This window comes from Sus scrofa, chromosome 7, assembly GCF_054392235.1.
Source record: "Sus scrofa isolate SSC_HxYL_T2T_F1_AM1 chromosome 7, Sscrofa_HxYL_maternal_Yorkshire_Landrace_v2.0, whole genome shotgun sequence".
Lineage (NCBI taxonomy): Eukaryota > Metazoa > Chordata > Mammalia > Artiodactyla > Suidae > Sus > Sus scrofa.
The window spans coordinates 134,919,068-134,938,099 of NC_139389.1; the positions used below are offsets into that span (position 1 = coordinate 134,919,068).

At 63.1% G+C, this 19,032-nt stretch overlaps 1 protein-coding gene across 5 annotated transcripts; it reads left to right on the top strand.

Annotated features, from left to right (window-relative positions):
- Nucleotides 1-4,230: 4,230 nt before the first annotated feature.
- Nucleotides 4,231-18,360, top strand: EXOC3L4 (exocyst complex component 3 like 4). 5 transcript variants are annotated; one of them, XM_084967074.1, is made up of 12 exons: nucleotides 4,231-5,093; nucleotides 9,450-9,847; nucleotides 10,680-11,331; nucleotides 12,241-12,352; nucleotides 12,593-12,715; nucleotides 13,065-13,165; nucleotides 13,399-13,479; nucleotides 14,682-14,796; nucleotides 15,343-15,462; nucleotides 15,553-15,705; nucleotides 16,235-16,356; nucleotides 17,831-18,360. In XM_084967074.1, the coding sequence occupies exons 2-12, from the start codon at nucleotides 9,466-9,468 to the stop codon at nucleotides 18,021-18,023; spliced, it is 2,154 nt and encodes a 717-aa protein (XP_084823200.1). In that variant the 5' UTR covers nucleotides 4,231-5,093; nucleotides 9,450-9,465; the 3' UTR covers nucleotides 18,024-18,360. The 5 variants fall into 5 exon arrangements, with proteins under 5 accessions (XP_084823200.1, XP_020937203.2, XP_084823201.1 ...); XM_021081544.2 differs by having other exon boundaries at nucleotides 4,231-4,374; XM_084967075.1 differs by having other exon boundaries at nucleotides 4,231-4,360.
- The last annotated feature ends 672 nt before the right edge of the window (nucleotides 18,361-19,032 follow it).

Sequence of the window (19,032 nt, forward strand, 5' to 3'; positions counted from 1 at the left end):
GGGGCACGGCTACCGCCGGATTCTGCTGTCCCTGCAGGCTGCTCTCTGACGGCGGAGAGGACCCCAGCCCCAGACTGGCTGGGCTGAAGTTTAGAGAGGGCTGGGCCGGCCCCGGCACCCAGTGGGCAGAGCCCAGCCAGCCCCGCCTGCCGCACCAGGTTGGGCCTCTCCCGTCCCTGGCCTGGGGTCTGGATCTCACCCCTCCTGGTCTCCGGTTTGAAGCAGAAATAAAGGTTCTTCCTGGTGGATCCGAAGGGCTAAGGACAACGCTGGTTCTGCCGGTGGCCTTCCAGGCAAGGGCCTCTGCCCAGACCCAGGCTGACCGGACCAGAGCGCCAAACGAGTAGCCCCCCAGGTGCCCATGCTGGGTGTGGGGCGGTTGGTGGCACTGCTGTGCCTGCGCCTTTGGCACCTGCCCAGGGCCCTCTGCTCTGCTCTGCCTCAGCCGAGGCCGTCCAGGGCCAGACCAGCTTGCTTCAGGCGGCCCCCCACCTCTCTTTGGGGCCCCCAGGCCGGCCCCTGAGGACAGGACTCCTTCATGTCTCCCCTCCCCACACTGGGCACAAAAGGGCACAGGAATGGTATGTGTTCCGGCCTGAATCTAAGTCCCATTGTATAGACGAGGCAAGAGAGGTGCAAAGTGAGGTGCCCAAGGCTAGTGCTGGCCCCGCTAGGACAGGGTCCCTGAAGCCGGGAGCCTGCCAGGCAGCCACAGAGCCTGTGGGCGACTGGGCAGCCCCTCTTCCTGAGCCACGTGAGGGGTCTGTCCCTCCATGAGCTCCAGTGACGTCATCCTCGGCTCTGACCCTCTGCAGGGGGGGCCCTGCTGGCTGGATGGGTTGGGCCAGGGGCCCCCTGCCCTCCCCTCATCCCAGGGTGGCCCCCTGCCTTCTGCCAGGCTGACCACGGCCTGAGGAAGCTCCGGGCCTGGCGGGGGAGCCAGTGTAAATGTTAGTTCAGCAAAGTCCACGGCCCAGGCGGGGCGGAACAAGGCTGGGTGAGCGTGACAAGGCTGGGTGAGCGTGGAGGAGGCCAGAGACACAGGCCCCTCTGTTCTTTCCTGGAGGCCTTGCTAGGGTCCAGGATACATAAGACACTTTCTCCAACCAGCCTTCCTTCTAAAAATAGCCCACCCCCCAAATGCAGAAGAGGTGGGAGGCCGAGGTGCAGCCTTGGCCGGGCAGCTGCTTTCATTTAAGTCTGTGGCCAGTACCCAGTCTCCTCTTAGGAGGGGTGTTGGGCTGTCCTTCGAGGTCCTTCCCGTCCTCCTCTGGCCCTTCCGGTCTGTCCCACAAGGGGGCAGGGGCGGTCGTTGCACAGGAAGCCTTGCCAGGGCTTGCTGACACATGAGATTCGGGTCGAGGACCTCAGCAAGCAGGAGTCATTTCCGGGCTCCTGCTGTGGAATGTGGCTTGGCGATGGTGGATGGTGGATGGTTTACTGCAATTTCATGCTCACCCCTCCCAGGCAGAGTGTTCCAGCCATTCAGACAGGGCCGTCCCGCGGGCCCACTGTGGACGAGGAAGTGGGCTGGGACAGAATCCCTGGTGCGCCTGAGACCTAAGCATGGGCGCTGCCCACCAGACCCCTCTGGAGCTCACCACCGAACAGGCAGGTCTTGGATGGAGGGATCCGTAGCTGGAGGTCCCAGGACCCCGTTGTACCCCACCAGCTGGGGGAGGGGGGTCAGGCCCCGGGAGGTACCCCGTGGGGGCAGAGCAAAGCATCTCCACTTGCGGGTCTGCTCGCCCCGCACAGCGCAGGCCACCTCCCGGAGCACCCCAGTCGTTAAACACCAGCGGGCAGAGTCCACAAATACAGCGACGGACCTGCGAGTTTGCGAGGTAACTTAGGGGGCGGTGCCAGAGACATGTGCCCCGCCCACCGGCGACCATACTCCCCGCCCCTCTCTTGAGACCCCGCCCCCAGATCCCTGGAGCTGGGTCACCTACATTTGCAACGTGAGCTCAGAGAGACACCGTCCGCTGCCCACGCCCACAGCCAGTCAGGGACTGGAACCTTGGTGCCCTGTTCTCAGACCGGTCTCTGCCCTGGACCCTGCACGGTGTAGGTGGAATTGGCGGCTTTGGGCCTCTACGTTCAGGCGTCCGAGGAACCCCAGGACAGGAAAGAGGTGGCAGGTGGCGTGGTCCTTCTCCCCGCCCTTCGCCATTGCGAGTCAGGTGTTCCGCTGCGGTGAACGCACTTTATCCCAACAAAAAGCCCATTTTATGGAGAATAGCCTGAGACTCGGGGTCGGAAATGGCTCTCCCAAGGTGTGTAGACAGACGTGGGGCAGCTGGAACTACTCTCTCTCTGGACCCTCGACTGCCCCTGCCGCCTCTCAGCTGCCCCCCGCTCTGCCTTCTGCTGACCTGGGCCAGACCAGCCCCTCTGAGACAAGGCTGGGACTTTTCCAAAGGGATTTTCCTAAGAAAGTTGGGGAAAAACGACATGGAGATAGAATAAAAGAAACATCACAGCCTTGTGCTGAAAAGTCGGCACAGGCCTGGGCAGCTGCAGGGTGCAGCTGGGTGTTGGGAAGAGTCTGGGTGCAACCCTTCCAGGCCTGCCCCCGCGGGCTTTTTAGGGACCTCTTTTTTTCTTTTTTTTTTTTTGGCTGCACCCATGGCGTATGGAGGTGCCCAGGCTAGGGGTCGAATTGGATCTGTAGCCGCTGGCCTACACCACAGCCACAGCAACGCCAGATCTGAGCCATGTCTGCGGCCTACACCACAGCTCACAGAAATGCTGGGTCCTTAACCCGCTGAGAGAGGCCAGGAATCGAACTCATGAACTCGTGGATACTAGGGTTCGTTACTGCTGAGCCACAACGCCCCTTCTGTCTCTTGAGTCATGCTTGCCCTTCTCATCTCTGAGTCTTTGACCATTGGAGACACATGGGACGGGAGACAAGTGGGCAGGCCAGCCTGAGCAGAGAGGTGGCTTGAGCTGGGACTCTTATGGCCCCACTTCCCAGAGGGGAATCCAAGACTCTGGGAGCTATGACTCAAGAAGTAAACCGGAGGGCTTCCTGGAGGAGGTGCTAGCATCTCTGGGTACAGCTTGGTCCAGGTCAGCTGCAGCATCTCAGGTACCTTCCAATCTGTTATGGGCTCAAAAAAAAAATCCCCAACCCCCCAAACCTCGGCATGTGACTGTATTTGGAGACAGGGTCTTTGAAGAGTGACCAAGTTAAAACGAGCCCATTTTGGTGGGTCCTAATCCGGTATGGCCTGTGAGGAGGGGGATGAGGACCCAGGCCCACCGAGCGACGACCACGCGAGGACACAGGGAGAAGCCAGCCAAGGGACTGCAAGCAAATGAGTGCGTGCAACTTAAGCCCCCGCCCCACCCCCAGCCTGTGGGACCAGTCTCAGCAGCCCCTGGACGGCCCGCAGGCTGTGTCTGCCCAGAGCCCCTCCCCTGCTCCGCCTCGGACCCTCTGGCTCCAGCCTGGGGACAGGACTGGATCTGTGCTTCTCGGATTTTCCCTAAATTTTTTCCCCAGGACGCCAGCAGCGGAGCACCCAGGAACGTGGGGCGGGGGGGCTGCCGCTTCTGGGAAGCCTGGTGACCCTCCCTGCAGGGGGGCCCCCCGCTTGAGCAGCTGCCCGGACTCAGGCCCCACCTCCACACCTTTCCTCCTGGGCTGCTCACCCACCCCACCCCGGCCATCCCTCCTCCTCCCTGAGTGTCGTCCTTTCGGTCCCCTGGGGCACTTCCCCTTCTTCCAGCCCCGGGCTGCATGCGGCCCACACTGTCCCCTCCGCTGCTGCTGTCCTCTTGCTCCCCACTCAGCCCATGTCACCCTCAGTGCCAGGCAGGGCACACCGGCTCTCAGGATGAGTTTGGTGACAGGACGGCTGCTGGTGACTTTGCCCTGGAGGGAGAGGTCCTTCTGGGCTTCGGTGCTGCAGGCTGGGCGCCCTACCTCGGGCCAGCTGGTCTGCTCCCTCGGCCTCAGTCTGACCACAGGAGGGACAGGCCGTCCCGGGGTCGTGCCACCCCCACCCCCGCAAGCGTGCTGTCTCCTCCTCTGTCCCCTCCCGGGGTCACTGCCCTGAGTCTGAGCCTGTGCAGCCGGGAATGAAAGGTTGGCGTGTTACCTTTGCAGTGGGAAGGGGGTGGGAACATTTCCGAAAGTGAAAGTCTGGGGCTGTGGCGGAGGGTGGGGCTGGGGGTGGGGCCGGGGGCCCTGATTGCTCCTGACCACAGCTGGGAAGTCCCAGCTGTTGGCCACTCGCTCTGGCTGCTCCGGAGGGCCCACGGCCTGGGCCCTGCTCTGAAGGCCCAGCCCGGCCGGCTGCACCGCCCTGGCCTCGTTCCGCTTGGGGCTCAGGGTCTACTCACTCAGCAGGTACGTCCGTGCAGGTGAGCGGAGGCCCACGTGGCTGCTGTGGGCAGGGGGCGGGGACTCCAGGGACAGAGGACAAGTCTGGCTCTGCTGCTCGCTTTCCTGGCTGAGGGCCTCAGCTCAGAGTCCAGGCCCGAATGCCAGCTCAAAGCACAGTGAACACACACACACACACACACACACACTCACTCACACACTCACACTCACACACACACACAGAGGCATGGAAAGCAGATAGACACGGTCACGAAGACATGCACGCAGGCCCAGACGCACACACACAGGCTCACAAACAGAAAGACGCGCAGACGCTCGGAGGCACACGCATTCTAGAACAGAGGCACACATGGCCGGAGACACACTCAGGTTAAGCACAGAGGTGCCCAAAAGCGGCGGCAGCCCTGAGGCCTTTTGCTCTTACAGTAAACGGCTTGTCTGTTTTCCTTGGGCACCTGCGAGGGTACCAGCCCTGGCTGGGGGCTAGGGCGGGCCTGCTCTCTGCCCTGGGGGGCTCCTGGTCAAGGGGCAGGTGGGCCAGACCTGGAACTGTCCCTCCGGCACGAGAGAAGTTATGCCCAGGGCAGGAACCAGGCCCAGAGCGGGAGGTGCTGACGGGGGCCTGGGACGCAGCTGGTCAGGGAAGGCTTCTTGGAGGAGGAGCCACTTGTCCTGAGTGTTGAAGGAGCTGGCGGGTGAGGTCACTGCTGGCAGAGAGAAGAGCCTGCACGAAGGAGAGGTGAGTGCCTCTGAGTGATCAGAGTGGGTGAGTGAGGGAGTGAGTGAGGAGGAAGCTGGAGCGGCCCTTTAGGAGGGGCCTTGAATGCCCAGCTAAGGAGGCGTCTTGCGCTTCTCTTGAGGGCGATGGCAGCCCCGGGCAGGGAGAGGGAAGAGGGCCTGGTGCTATTTAAGAAGGGAAACTTTTATTTTTTATTTCTTTCTTCACATTGAAGAGAAGCTGATTTACGATGTTTTGGTTTCAGGTGACTCAGTTTTATATATATATGCGATTTCTCAGATTCTCTTCCTTATAGGCTACTACGAAGTTGGAAGAGACGGCTTCTAAGTGCCTTTTTAAAATAGGCTTGTCTGGGGTGTGGAAAAGCTATTTCTAAGCAGACCATCATATCACCCACAAACAGTGACATCTTAATCGGTCCTTCCTGATACTCCTGCCTCTTATTCATTTTTCTTGCTTTATTTTGCCTTAACTTATTTCCAGGCAAATTCTGAATGGTGTGATGAGAATGCACATGCTTGTCTTCTTCCTTATTTCATTTTTATTTTTTTGTCTTTTGTCCTTTTAGGGCTGCACCCACGGCACATGGAGGTTCCCAGGCGAGGGGTCGAATTGGAGCTGTAGCCGCTGGCCTTACACCACAACCACAGCCACAGCTACAGCCACAGCAACGCGGGATCTGAGCCACATCTGTGACCTACACCACAGCTCACGGCAGTGCCGGATCCTTAACCCACTGAGCGAGGCCAGGGATCGAACCCGCAACCTCATGGTTCCTAATCGGATTCACTTCCACTGCGCCACGACGGGAACTCCTTCTTCCTTATTTCAGAATAATCTTATCTTGTAAGGAAGGGCTTTCAGAGAGGTTTATGTTTTGGCAAGACCCCTGCGTGCTCTGAGATGTTGGCTATGGGGTCTAGGAAGGAGCACAGGTAGGGCCTGGGATCAGGTGACGGGGATGGCAGGTGGGAGGTATGGGTGGGACACAGTCCTGCCCACGGCCCAGGCAGGCCCCTGCCGGAGGTGGCTGCTGTGGAGCTTTGAAGGATGGGGAGATGGCCCAGGCCCAGGGTAGGTGGGGAGGTTGGGGCTGAAGGGGACTGAGGGCCACCTGGGAGGCTGAGGCCGGCTCCGGGAGGACGGCCTAGCAAAGGGGGTAGAAGCAGAGGCTGGGGAGCAGGGGGATGGGGTGGGGGGAAGCCCAGCCTTGACTTCTTGGTCACAGGTAGGGTGGCGGGCAGATAGAGGCTTCCAGTGACCACGTCTTCTGGGTGGCATTCCCCTGCCACTGGCCCTGCAGTGGGCGCTCTGGCCTGACCTGGAGAGCGTGGGGCCCAGGGCTCCAGCGAGGCCTGTGTTTCCTGGGCCTTGAAGTCCAAGCCCCAGACACAGGGCCCAGGGCCTCTCTGAACATTCACTCAGGGCAATGGGGCAGAGAGGAGAGTCAGAGGCCCCACAGGTGGGGAGGCAGGTGCTGGGCAGGGGCCAAAGTAGAGTCAGCAGAGAGTCTGCAAGTCTCAGTCCAGAAGACACCAGAACGACACCCAATCAGGCCAGCATGGGCAGGACTGACCCTTAGGCTGATGGTTCACTCCTTCAGGCTGGCTCTGGGGCGACCGGGAGGTGGCAGAGGGGCAGAGGTTTCTAAGCAAGTGAGCAGGGGACGGTCTGAGTGACTAATGAGCAGACAGATGGCACAGCGCAGCCCATGGGCTCCTTGGCGGTTCTGAAATCCAGGCCAGATTTGGGGAGCAGAAGGGAGGCTGGGAGAAGGAGCAGCCTGTGCAGAAGCTGGGAGGCTGTACGTGCAGGAGGGGGCTGCTGAGGCTGGATGGGCGCAGGTCCAGGAGGCCCGGAAGTGAGACTGGAGAAAGTTCCGTCCAGGTGGGGACTTTGAAGGCCAGAATGCAGGGCTCGGGCTTGGCCTGAGGGCTGTGGGAGCCGCAGGCGGGTTTAAAGCAGGAGAATGGCTTGACTGACTGGTACTCTGTGAAGGTCAAGAATGACTGGGGGAGTTCCCGTCGTGGTGCAGCGGAAATGAATCCAACTAGGAACCATGAGGTTGTGGGTTCGATCCCTGGCCTCGCCCAGTGGGTTAAGGATCCGGCATTGCCGTGAGCTGTGGTGTAGGTCGCAGATGTGACTCAGATCTGGCGTGGCTATAGCTGCGGTGGAGGCCGGCGGCTGCAGCTCTGATTTGATCCCTCACCTGGGAACCTCCACATGCCGCGGCTGTGGCCCTAAAAAGCAAAAAAAAAAAAAAAAAAAAGAATGACTTGGGAAGTGCAGGAGTTGAGTGCAGAGGGACCAGCTGGGGGCCTCGATGGGCTTTCAGTGCAGCTCCGCTTCGGGCTGAGGGGGGCTGAGGAGGGTGGGCCCAAGTCTTTGCCTTTGTGACCTCCCATAAGACCCAGCCACCAGCTGCCCCTCCTCCCCCAGAATGGGCCTCTAGGCCCCCTGGGAGACCTTCAAGTCTGACCGCACTCCTGGCCTATCTTGGGTGCCTCTGCCAGGAGGAAGGGGTCCTTGCAGCAGCCCAGCTCGCTCGTGCTGGGAGACATGGGAGTCCAGCCTCTGCTCCCAGGTTCCTAGACAGACCAGGGCTGGTCCAGGCTCCCCGCCCCTGAGCTGTGTGCCTTGAGGCAAGACCCTGGCCCTCTCGGAGCCTTTTCCTCATCTACGAAATAGGGTGAATGACAGCCTGCCACTCTGTTGTCATGGAGATCTGATGTGTGCCAGGCCTTGGGCTGGGCACACAGTAGGTGCTTAGTAAGCGTGACCTCTTCCCAAGCAGGCAGGCTTGTCCTCCTACCGCACTCCCCGCAGACAGAGCCCGGAGCGCCAGCAGGCTGGGCACAGTAGGATGGCTCTCTCACCCCATTCCCGCCCCTGCTGGGTGCTGGGGGAGCCCGGGGGGAGTGGAGGGGACAGGTGGCTCATGTGACAATGCCATGTTTGGGTTGGTCTGAGGGCAGGGTCCCTGAGTCCTGGCAGCAGGAGAGGACAATGACCTGTGACCAGGGCAGGGCTGATAAGGTCCCCATCAATCACCTGAGCCTGTCCTCCCTCAGTGGAGCCTCCTACCACCTGCTCAGACACCTCTGGGAGAGGAAGGTCAGCCTCAGTGGACCCCCTGCAGGTCTGACCCCTGGACGGTCATCTCGCTGGAGGGCATGTGGGTGGATTAGGGTCTGGGCCCTGCCTGCCCTGGTGTCAGCCCTCCCCAGGCAAACCGAGGCCTGGGGAGAGGCTGTTCCTGCCCAAGAGTCAGGTGCTGGCTCCACTTGGCCTTTGGCCCCTTGTTGGGGCGTGACTGCAGGACCTGCCGTGGGCTTAGCCGCTGGTGGGACAGTGACTTCAGTGGGTCCTGCCTTTCTTCTGGCCCCAGTTTCCTCGAGGCTGAAGTGAGACCTTGCTGGCCTGCAACTCTTCACACAATTCGATGGGTGGGCAGTCCCACCAGGCCAGGAAAGTTCCCGCCTCTCCCACCCCGCTTAACCTAAAGCCAGAGCATCGAACCCAGCCAGGCTGGGCTGAAAGGGGGTGGGGTGGGGGCAGAGCTAGCTCCCCCTTCTTCACCCCTGTGCCTTGGGGACTCCCTCCCCAGCTCCTACAGGGGAGGGGCCAGAGCGCACCTGGGGGGGAGATTGGGGGGGAAAGGCAATGGGTGAGAAACTGCTTTGGGAATCTCCAGTTCCCGGTTAAATATAGAACCCCCGGGCCCTCCCACAGCCTTCCCTGCAGGCTGCAAGGCCCTGATAAGCCCCCGGTGGCCCGGGCCAGCCCCCTCTGGCCTGACCCCTCCTCCCTCCAGTTCTGAGACACCCAGAAAAGGGTTGGCTTCCCACAGGGTCCCTGAGCTCACCTTTGAGCAGAAGCAGTGAGGCCCCACGGCTGCATGGGGGTGAGCCGAGGGGTCCGGGGCGGAGCCTGGGCTGTGGACGGGGTGGGTGCTTTTAGGCCTCGGGACCTAAGGTCCAGGAAGAACTGGACGCGGTTGCCCAGCCCAGCCCTGGGGACACACGCAGTTTCCCTCTCCAGCTCTGCTGGGAGGCTTGGGTCTGGCAGAGCTGGAGTGGCAGGTACCTGGGGGGACCTCCTTGGAAAGCGGTGTCGGGGAAGGCCCCCTAAAAGAAGTAGCTGCTACGTCTGCAGAAGTCGCTGCAGCCTGGCACGCAGATGGCTCTGGCCACGGGCGCTGCCTGGTGACACCTCCTTTTTGACAGCCCTGGGGTCCCCTCTCGGGGAACGCGTCCCTGACCAAGCCACTGGGCCCGGGCTGCCCTGCAGGGTCTCTGTGTCTGCTCCTGGGCTGGGCGGCCCGGGCCCCCTGAGCCTCCTTTCCACCCCCAGCTCTGCTGCTGCCAAGATGCCATCACCGCGGACAGTGACCTCTGGGCCGGAGCTGCACAGCCCCAAGGAGCCTGTGGAGCCGCAGCTCCCAGCTGAGGGCCCTCTGCGGGCAAACAGAGGGGATGTGGCCGGCGTGTATCATGAGGACTCCAGGCCGGGCCTGGGCACCCTTCGGCGGGCCTTCTCCCGGGCGAGCCAGCGGGCCTCGGGCCGGGCCCCCGAGGACCCAGGCCTGCTCAGGCGCAGTTCCCACTTCCTGTTCCGCTCTCTGCGGCGCACTCTGGACAATGGCCCGGCTGCTGTGCCAGGAGCAACCAATGGCCAGGAGGTGCCCTCCAGGGCCTTGGACCATGTCAGCCGGCCGACATCCACAGGGGCGGGGCCGGAGGAACTGGAAGGTGAGGGCTCCCCCCCCACCAAGCAGGGGGGGCCAGGGAGGGGGGCGTGGCCAGGCTTTGGGACAGGCTCTCCTCCCCAGCTACCCCAAAGCCCCACCCTGCACAACTGCAGGCAAATTCTTCCAGCATTTCAACCAGGGCAGCCGAGGAAAGCGCGGCTCAGAGGTTAAGTGGCTTGCCTCAAGTTTCGCAGCGGGGAGGTAGAGACATGGGATTTGAAGCCAAATCTGCAGGACTCCCGAACTCCACAGCCTTCCACAGTCTGGCTCCTGGCCAAACCAGAGTGGCGGCCGAGGCACTGGCCCCCTGGGATCACCGGGTCACAGAGCGTGCCTGGGAGCTGTGGCTGCCTGGAGGGGAGGCCAGGGGGCCACCCAGGAGAGGGCACCTGAAGCGGGGTGCAGACGGAAGTGGAGGGCTCCTGGTGGGTAGAGCCTGGCTCAGAGCAGGGAATGGCAAGAAATGCTGACGCTGGACATGGCAGCAGGAGCCTGGGCATCGAAGCACATGCCCAGCCTGAGCTCGGACCTGCCGTCAGGACAGCACTTGAGGCCGCCAGGCCCAGCAGAGCTGGGGGTGGAGGTGGGAGCCGAGGGGAGGCAGGGGCTGATCCCAGCTGCTGCCTTGAGCCAGGCTGGGGAGCCGGGCTTCTGCCTCCTCAAAAGTGATTGGAAGGGATGTCCTGGAAGTTGGGGCTGTTGCTCCCCCGGAGCAGGACTTCAGTGAAACTCTGGAGCCAGGCAGCCCGGGTCCTAGTGGGTCAGATCAGGGCCCACAGACCTATTTGGGGCGTCCCCCTCACTGCCTTTTTTCTTGCCTGACCTGGCAAAAGGCAAATCTGTGGCTGACCTCATCACTGAACGGCAGCTGCTGGCAGCCTTCGAACAGCTGCGGCACCTGGAGACTCGGCTAGTGGCCGAGAAAGCCTCGCGCACCTTCGAGCAGGACCCCACGGGCTTCGCACGACGTGCCATGGACGTGTGCCTGCACTACGATGCCCTGGCCTCGGAGATTGATGCCATCGTGAACGAGACCCTGGGCCCGGACGGCGTGGACGCGGCCGCCCTCGCCGAGCTGGCCGGCGTGGTGCGCGCGGAAGAGGAGGCCCACCCGGAGCCCCCTGAAGACGGCGACTTCCTGCGCACGCCGCGCCACTGGCGCCAGCACTGGGAGGACGCAGTGCGGCGGAGCGCGCAGGAGCGCGTGCGGTCAGCGGGCCCCGGAGAGGCCCCAGGGGCAGCCGAGGGCGGATCGGCCTTGGCCCAGGTTCTGACCGAGCTCGGCAGCTTGGTTCGCCGCGACCTGCAGAAGGTGCAGCTGGAGGTGCATCCCGTTTATGCGGCCGCCGGCTTCCCGGCGTGGGAGACCTACCTGCGCGCCTTCCACGGCGCGGTGGCCCAGCGCCTTCAGGAGCTCGCGCACAACGCCCGCGGCTGCGAGCAGCTGTACCTGCTGCTGGACTGGGCGGCCAATGTCTACGGCAGGTGAGGCCCCAGCCAGGACGCCGTGGAGGACAGGCACTGCCCACCCGAGAGACCTTCGAGAGACCTTCGAGAACCTGCCCTGAGCCCCACAGGGCACCTTTCTCCTCTTCCTCCCTGGGAGAGGGCTGGCGATGGGCGGCAGGGGTCCAGGGGCCACGGTGCTCTCCTGTCCAGGTTTTCTTAAGGGGCCTCCCATGGGCAGGTTCCTGAAGCTGGAAAGCGTTTGGGGGGGAGACAGGGAGCCCAGTTAGGCACCAGCTAGTCCAAAAGCTGCCATCTGAGCGAATTAGCAAAGGGCACCCCTCCCAGGGGAGGGAGGACACAACCACGGGCTGACAGAACTTAGCATGCGCTGGATTTCACTCCCCTCTCTCCGCTTTGAATGGACACCTCGGTTCGGGGCTCTGCAAAATGTGGGTGGGGGGGTCACCTCTCCCGCCGAGGGCCCCCCGGCCCCCCAGGCGCAATGGCGAGCTGGAGGAGGGCAAGCCAGCAGAGGGCGCCAAAGTCCTGGGCGCCTTAATTTGCTGTGTGGCCTCTGCCCGTCTGGGTCTCCCTGGTGTGGGCTCGATGGTGGCTAGTCCCTGTGCTGCGTGGTCCCTGGGAGGCGTCTAAGGGCTTAGTCTTGGACATACTCCCGGCGGTGAGGGTGGAGATCACTCCTGAGGCAACCTGGTAGAGGCCCATCTGACAGGCGTCTTTATGCATTCTGTGCCCACACAGCTGATGGCCGGAGTGCCAGGAAATCCTGCAGTCAGAGTTTGGGGTGGGGGGCTGACTGTGTGAACAGAAGCCCAGGTTCACGGCCTCTGGTGAGGCTGTTAAGGCTTTGAGCCTATCCAGACAGGGTAGGAGCAGCCGCTGCCACCGGGTTCCGCCCAGACCTTCAGGCTTCCCCTTGCTTTACAGTCCTGATTTCCTGGGGGCTCAGAACCTGGCTCTGTCCTCAGAGCCGTTGCCCCCGCTCCTGGCACCCGACGTGTGGGCCCGACTGGAGAGCGAATACACCAACTTCCTGGAGGTAAGGCCGGGGGCGGGGCCAGGCCCGAGGGGGCGGGGTCCAGGTAGAGTGTAGCCAGTGCCCCACCGTAGAGAGGCTCTGCCCAGGATCACGCTGCCGGGTGCGACTCTGTCCGAAGCCACCCCTCCCCCTGGGGCCTCGGGCATGGCCCTGTGCCCTCGCAGAGTGGAACGCGATGGGGCTTGGGCGATAGGGACCTCCCTGAGGGTCTCACCTTGGCCCTTTCCCTACCTCACACAGACCAAGATCGCGAGCTGCTTCGACGGCATCCTGCAGCTAGAGCAGAGTCGCTGGGCGGATGCGGAGGCCCCTGACGTGCTGCAGGGCCGCTACCATACTCCGCTGTCCTTCGACGTCCACATGGTGAGCCCGGAAGCAGGGACGTGCGTTTGGGCTCCAGGCAGGGGGGAGCACCCGGAGCTGTAAAACGCAGTCTTAACCGCCTCTCCCCATTAGATGGGAGCCTGAGGCCCCACGTGGGGTGCGATCAGAGATCCTCGGGGCGCATGGCAAGGCTGGGAGCGCCAAGACACAGCTCTCAGCTTGGCAAGTGGTCCCCTGGAGAGTTAGGAAAGTTGATCCCTGGAAATTGGAAAGGAGGCAGTGAGCCAGGGGAAGGCAGGTCGGAGACATCCCTGGGCCACTAGGTGGGAGCTAGGGGCATGGGGCGTGAGGGCTCCGACACGCGTTCAGCCCGTGGCATCGCTCGCAGCTCGTGGCAGAGCACGTGAAGGCAGCCGGCGCCATCTCCAAGGAGCTGGAGGCCACCACCTTGCAGATTTGTGCCCGGGCGCTTGGCCTCTTCCTGCCCAGGTGAGGGTGCCTCCTGGGCCGGGGTGGGGTGGGTGGAGTGGCCAAGGTGCGGACGGCGGTCGTCTCTGGGAAGGGCCCATACTGTTTGCTCCCAGGTCGAGATCCTGCGACAAGTGGGAGGGAGGAGCCTCATCATAAGGCCCGAGGTTTGGGTGGGGGCCTGACGGGAGGGCGGTCACGGGGTCATAGAAGCCAGAAAGGGTCTCCGAGGCCTCTGCGTACCCCGCCCCCAGGTTTGAAAAGGCTTTTCTGGAGTCGAAGGCAGTGAACGAGCCTCACCTGGGCGCCAACATCAACGCCTGCGAGGAGCTCAGGTGGGTCTCTCCCGCTCCTCCGCAGAGGCGGTGCCGAGTGCGGCCGGCAGGGGGCGCGCAAGCTCAGGGAACTGGAACACAGACGGCTACCGCCTTCCCGGGGAACCGCCGGGGAGGGGAGCTCGCCCTGCCCCGGCCCCCCGCTGTGAGGGCTTCTCTTGGCCCTTCGGGGCTGAGGCCCTGGAAGGGATGCAGGGAATTTCAAGGATGAGCAGAGGCCAAGAAGTTCCAGCCATCCCTGCCTGGCGCCTGCCGGTTCATCTCCCTTCATCCCAATCAGCTTTCTTCCTTTTCAGGGAGATACTCCCTTCCCAGAAGTCCTCCCTGACTCTCCCTCCAGGGCTGTGCCAGTGGTGGGGGCTGGGTTCTTCTGCAGCCCAGGAGGCAGAGCCCCTGTCTGTGGGCCGGCAGCGTTGATCCTAACCCCAGCCAAACCTGGGTGTCCCCCCACTGAAGATGCATCAGCGGCTGCAGAACACGTGTGGTGTCCCCAAGTACAGATGGGACCGTGGAGGCTCAGAAAGGAAATGCTGCTTGTCCATGGTCACCCAGACAGTCTGTGCTGGATCTGGGACTTGAACCAAGCCCATGTGAACCCAAAGCACAGCCACAACGGGGCATTGCTTCTATAACGTTCTTTGGGCCCTAATCTTTGCCAGGCTGGGGCTGGGGATCCTGGAGTACCGCCACAGGGAACATTCTCTGCCTCTTGGTAGGCAGCCTCTGGCCAAGCCCCTGATGAAAATGTAGCCTGCCTTTCTGTGTCCTCGGGCTTGGGGCTGGGCATAGCCTGGCCCTCAGTTTCCTCAGCAGTGAAATGGGGAGACTGTAATATTTGGAGAGGCAGGTATGAGGCTCAGAGGAGGGCCCCATGTGCCGGGAATGGCTGTGCCTCACTCCCATCACCGAGAGGGATGGAGGTTGGCCCCGCGCTGCCGCCGGGGAGCTCTGCCGTGCAGTGGCTCCACCACCACTCTGATGCCCTGCCCCTGTATGATGGGCTCCTGGGGCACAGTGCTGTCCCCTTACCTGCCACTGCTCCCAGGGCTGCTTCACCATACAGTCCGGGGGGGCCCCCTTCACATTACAGTCTAAGTGGATGGAGTCGATGTGGCACCTAGCCTTCATGGCTGTGGGCCAGGTCTTGTCGCCCAGCCAGCTCCCCCTTGCCCACTTTGTCACCCATCCTGGTCCTTCCCCAGGACCGGACTTCTGGCCAGGTTCCCAGGAAGCTTCAAAGAGCTGGAGAAGCCCCTGGTGGCTGCCACCTGCGACTTTCAGAATCGGCTGCTCCGGGGCTTGCAGGGTGATGTCCAGGTGAAGGGGACGGGCCCTTCCATCCCCACTTTTCGTGTCCAGCAGGTGCCTTCTGTGTACCGAAGCCTGGAAGCCCAAGTCACAGCACTCATTTACCCCAGGGGCAGTGTTGGGGTGGGGGGGCAGGGGGCAGGGGACCCAGACGAGTTCCCAGCTTAGCAAGAGTGGCTGAGAAACAACTGCTTTCTTCCTTCAGAAGAGAGGGTGCGTCCAGGGCACTGCCCCTCACCCAGCCCCCCAGGTTCCCAGGACTCCCAAAGCAAGGCCTGGCTAGAGATCAAATACAAACCCTGCGCACTGGGGTTCTGGGCCTGGAGGAAGCGGTGCCGGGAAAGGCCTGGTGACATAGTTTGTGGTAGGAGAGGGGATGTCACCTGACAGAGAAGGCAGTCGGCTCGCTCCCCAGAATTTCCTCCTGTGAGCAGACTGTCCCTTGGCCTGCAAGACCCGGTCAGGAGCCATGCTCTGGGCTCTGAGGGGAGGGATGGGAGGGTCTGGCGGATGGGGGGACACCCCGTTAGAAGACCCCACCCCCTCTGCCCCCAGCCACTCTTCAGGGTCCTGTGCACCAAGGCCTGGCTGACACAGGATGTGCTGCAGCCCCTCATGGACAAGGTGGTGGCTTTCGCAGGCCACCTGGAGCGCGTGGCCTCGCCCTGGGCGCAGGTATGGGAGCGGGGCCTGGGCTGTGCTGGAGGCTTGCCCGGGGCCAGGACCATTGACCCTGACCCTGACCCTGACCTCTGCACCGCCCAGGAGACGCTGCAGGAGGTGCACCGTTATGTGGTCCGGGAGTACCTGGCCCACGTGCTGGGGCGGCGCGAGCGATTCCGAGGTGTCGAGCGACTGACTGGCTCCCAGAAGATGGGCCAGGACGCGCAGGCCATTGGCAACACCTTCCAGGGCTTGGTAGGAGCATCGGCCGACCGAGGGCCCGGAGCTCCTTGGGAGAGGGGGCTGGGAGTGCCGGCACAGCTGGGGCGCGGCCAGGTGGGGACAGCACGTTGCACACATTTGCGTGCAGTTCCTGGGGGTAGGGAAGGGGCGGGGTTCGGGCCCCACGGGCCAGGCCGGGACTGTGGAGGACCCGCCTCCGCCTCCCTACACTTGCAGGCCCTCCGAGGGCTGCTGGGCTCCGGGCGCTGTATGAGTCCAGGCAGGACTTCCCGTGGGCACCTCGGTTTACCCATCTGAGCAGACAACAGAAGACACTTCTGAGCTGTATCGCAGGGAGGGAATATTGTGCTGCGACTGAGTTCGCGGTGCCGAGGCCCGCGTCCGTTCTGCGGTGTGGAAGGCGGTGGGGCCGCGGTGGTGGCCGCAGTGGTGGCCGCAGGAGGGCGAGCCGGTACACTGATGGCCCAGCTGCAGGCAGGGCCCGCAAGGGGGTTCCTGGGTGGGGGTGGCCTGCCCTGCACGCATCTCCCTGTGTCCGCAGGGCTCTGAAGCCACGTGGCTGGGACAAGCGATCCCCTGCGTGGCTGACATCCTGGGCGAGACGTACAAAGACGACATCCAGCGGCACCTGGAGACACTCATCCGGAGCTACCCCGACATCAGGTCTGTACCATCGGGGGTTCCAAGGGAGCATCGCAGGCCCCGGGTTCAGGGGACTCCTGCCTTCAGAAGTGTCCTGGGAGCTCCTGTCGTGGCACAGGGGAAACAAATCCGACTAGTATCCGTGAGCGTGCGGGTTCCATCCCTGGCCTGGCTCAGTGGGTTAAGGGTCCAGCGTTGCCATGAGCTGTGGTGTAGGTCATAGATGCAGCTCGGATCCTGCATTGCTGTGGCTGTGGCGTATGTCTCAGGTGTGGCTCGGATCTGGCGTGGCTGTGGCTGTGGCTGTGGCTGTGGTGCAGGCCAGCAGCTGTAACTCTGGGAACCTCCATGTGCCAAGGGTGCAGCCCTAAAAAGAAAAAAAAAAAAAAAAGTATTCCTGTGGCTGTAGGTGCACCCATGAGCTGGTTGAGGGGGCCATGGAGGGTTAGGAGCCCCCTACCTGACCCCCGGCGGCACTCAGACCAGTCCCCACCTGAGCGTGTGCGCGGATGCAGGTGCATGAGTGCCGCGGGGTGACCTGCTCGCGCCTCTGAACTTCAGGCTGGGGGCTGCCCCATGGGATCCGGGCTGCCTTTCCCTCGCCACCCTCATTCAGTCCTGCCGGGGCTTGGGGAGACTCCTCTGAAGGGAGTGGGGGCCCCTCCTCAGGTGTCTGAGAGTGGGGACAGGCTCCTGCCCTGGGAGTCTCAGAGGAAGACACAGTCCCCGTGGCAGGGAGAAAGCCCTTTCTGGAAGCCCCAAGCTTGGGCCAAGGGAAACGAGGCGTGGATCCAGGGCGTTTGCTGGGGGGGTGGTGAGTCATCAGACCCATGGAAATCCCAGGCCCATCTTTCCAAGCCTTGGCAATTCCAGGGGGAGGCACAGAAAGTCCCGGGTCTAGCCCCTTCCGGGTCCCACCGCTGCCCCCACCCCACCCCGGGAGAATTCCCTGCCCCCTGCCCAAGCTCTTTGGCTTCCCCAAGCTCCCCCAAGGTTCCCCTTTGGGCCTCTTGGGGTTTTCCTGTACTTGGCAGGCCCGCCAAACTTTGGAGGTGGTGCTTGGAGCCCCTTGGGGTGCTTGGGACGGGAGGGGGGACTTGTGACACCACTGGGTGGGGCCTCCCACCCCCACGCTGCCTCCCTCCTTGCTGCTCAGTGCTGGAAGGAGGCCCTGACTCTTTCAGGGGGCAACGCCCCTGGCCTGGACCTGACCCCTGCGAGGCTGCATCGCCCCCCCCCAGCCCCTCCGGCCACTCCACGAGTTTCCGGAACCTCCTCCTAGGCCCCCTCCCCTGGCTGGCGGGCCCCCTCCCCCTCCACGGCCCAGCACCCCCTTCTGCTCCTCCGGGCTAGTCTCAGCCTCTCTCCAACCAGGCTCCAGGAATGCTGGGCGCACTCATGCTTCCAGCCTGAGCCGAAGGGGTCCTCTCACCCTGGGGTCTGGGGTGTCCCTGGAGCTGCTGGATCTGCAGTGAGGGTCTGCGTGTCTCCGCAGGCGGGACCACGTGCTGGCCATCCTATCGCTGCGCCGCCTGGGCCGCCGTCGGAACCAGCGCCTCTTGCAGCACGCCCAGGACCTGCTGAAGGCTGCGGCCAAGGCAGGGGGCCCCCGGGCTGCGGGGGGCCACGTGCTCTTTGAGGAGATCGAGGTGCCCACCTCCGTGGACGTGCTGATCACCTGCATCTAGGGCTCCTGGGCCTGAAACGGGGGGCCGACCCCAGTGGGGCGACTGCCGCAGGCGGAGCCCAGGGAGGCGCTTCAGCCCTGCCCCCAGCCCTGAAGTCCCGGAATTTCCATCTGCGGTCGGTCGGTCGGTCGGGTTGGTCATGCACGGCTGCTTGGCCAGGAGGAGCAGCAGCGAGAGAGGCATTTCAGGCATTTGTGGGGGAGCGTTTGGGGGGCGGCAGCAGCTCCCTTCAGGGCTGTCCGCCAGGGGAAGGCCTCTCTGCCTAACCTTCCAGCACCACCCTCGTCTGAAAGTGAAGAAAAGAGTATTTATTTTTAAAATAAACATGAATTAAAAATGGTGTCTCCCTAAGGAGGAGCAGGGCCAAGCTGATTCTGGGTAGGGGGTCCGGGTCCCCAGGCACCCAGGGCCCGGCCAGAAGGTTCCGTGGTGACTGCACTTGGCGATGGCCCTTTCCTGTCCTCTGTACCGGTGGGGAGGGTGAGGCAGGGCTAGAACTGGGGGGCCTGAGCGCCCTGTGGCTGAGAGCAAAACAGGCTTCGAGCTGGGCCCCAGGGGCCACCGGCCTCCTGTGCCAAGTGAGCCTGGCCCAGCAGGGACGGGCACTGCTCTGTCCTGTTCCAGGCATGCCCGGGCCCTGGGAGACGAGAAGAGGCCAAGGCTTGTTCCGTAAGTATCTGGGTCAGATGTGAGAGGGACTCCAGCGGTGAAAGTTCTGGGCGGCTACAGGGCCGGGGTCGACCTGGAGCAGGTGCATGGGACGTGACCTTGCAGGGCTCTGAATGGAGCTGCAAGGAGATTGCGCCAGCTCCCCTACTCATCCTTCTTGCTCATAAGAGGCGTGGCTCCAGCCCGCAGGGGAGGCTGCTGGGAAACCCATTTGCATTGGCAGCTTTGGGCCGGCTGCCCGGGAGGCTGAGCTGAGCGGGGAGATAGACGGAAATGCCGAAGTAGGTGCCTCTCTGCCAGCCACCTGTCGGCTGCCCGTGTCCCAGAGTCCTGGCCGTGG

Coding starts and splice junctions, on each gene's coding strand:
- EXOC3L4 (XM_084967073.1), top strand. CDS start 8,995: ATGGGGGTGAGCCGAGGGGTCCGGGGCGGAGCCTGGGCTGTGGACGGG. Junction 12,353..12,592: donor AATACACCAACTTCCTGGAG/GTAAGGCCGGGG, acceptor TACCTCACACAG/ACCAAGATCGCGAGCTGCTT. Junction 15,706..16,234: donor GCAACACCTTCCAGGGCTTG/GTAGGAGCATCG, acceptor CTGTGTCCGCAG/GGCTCTGAAGCCACGTGGCT.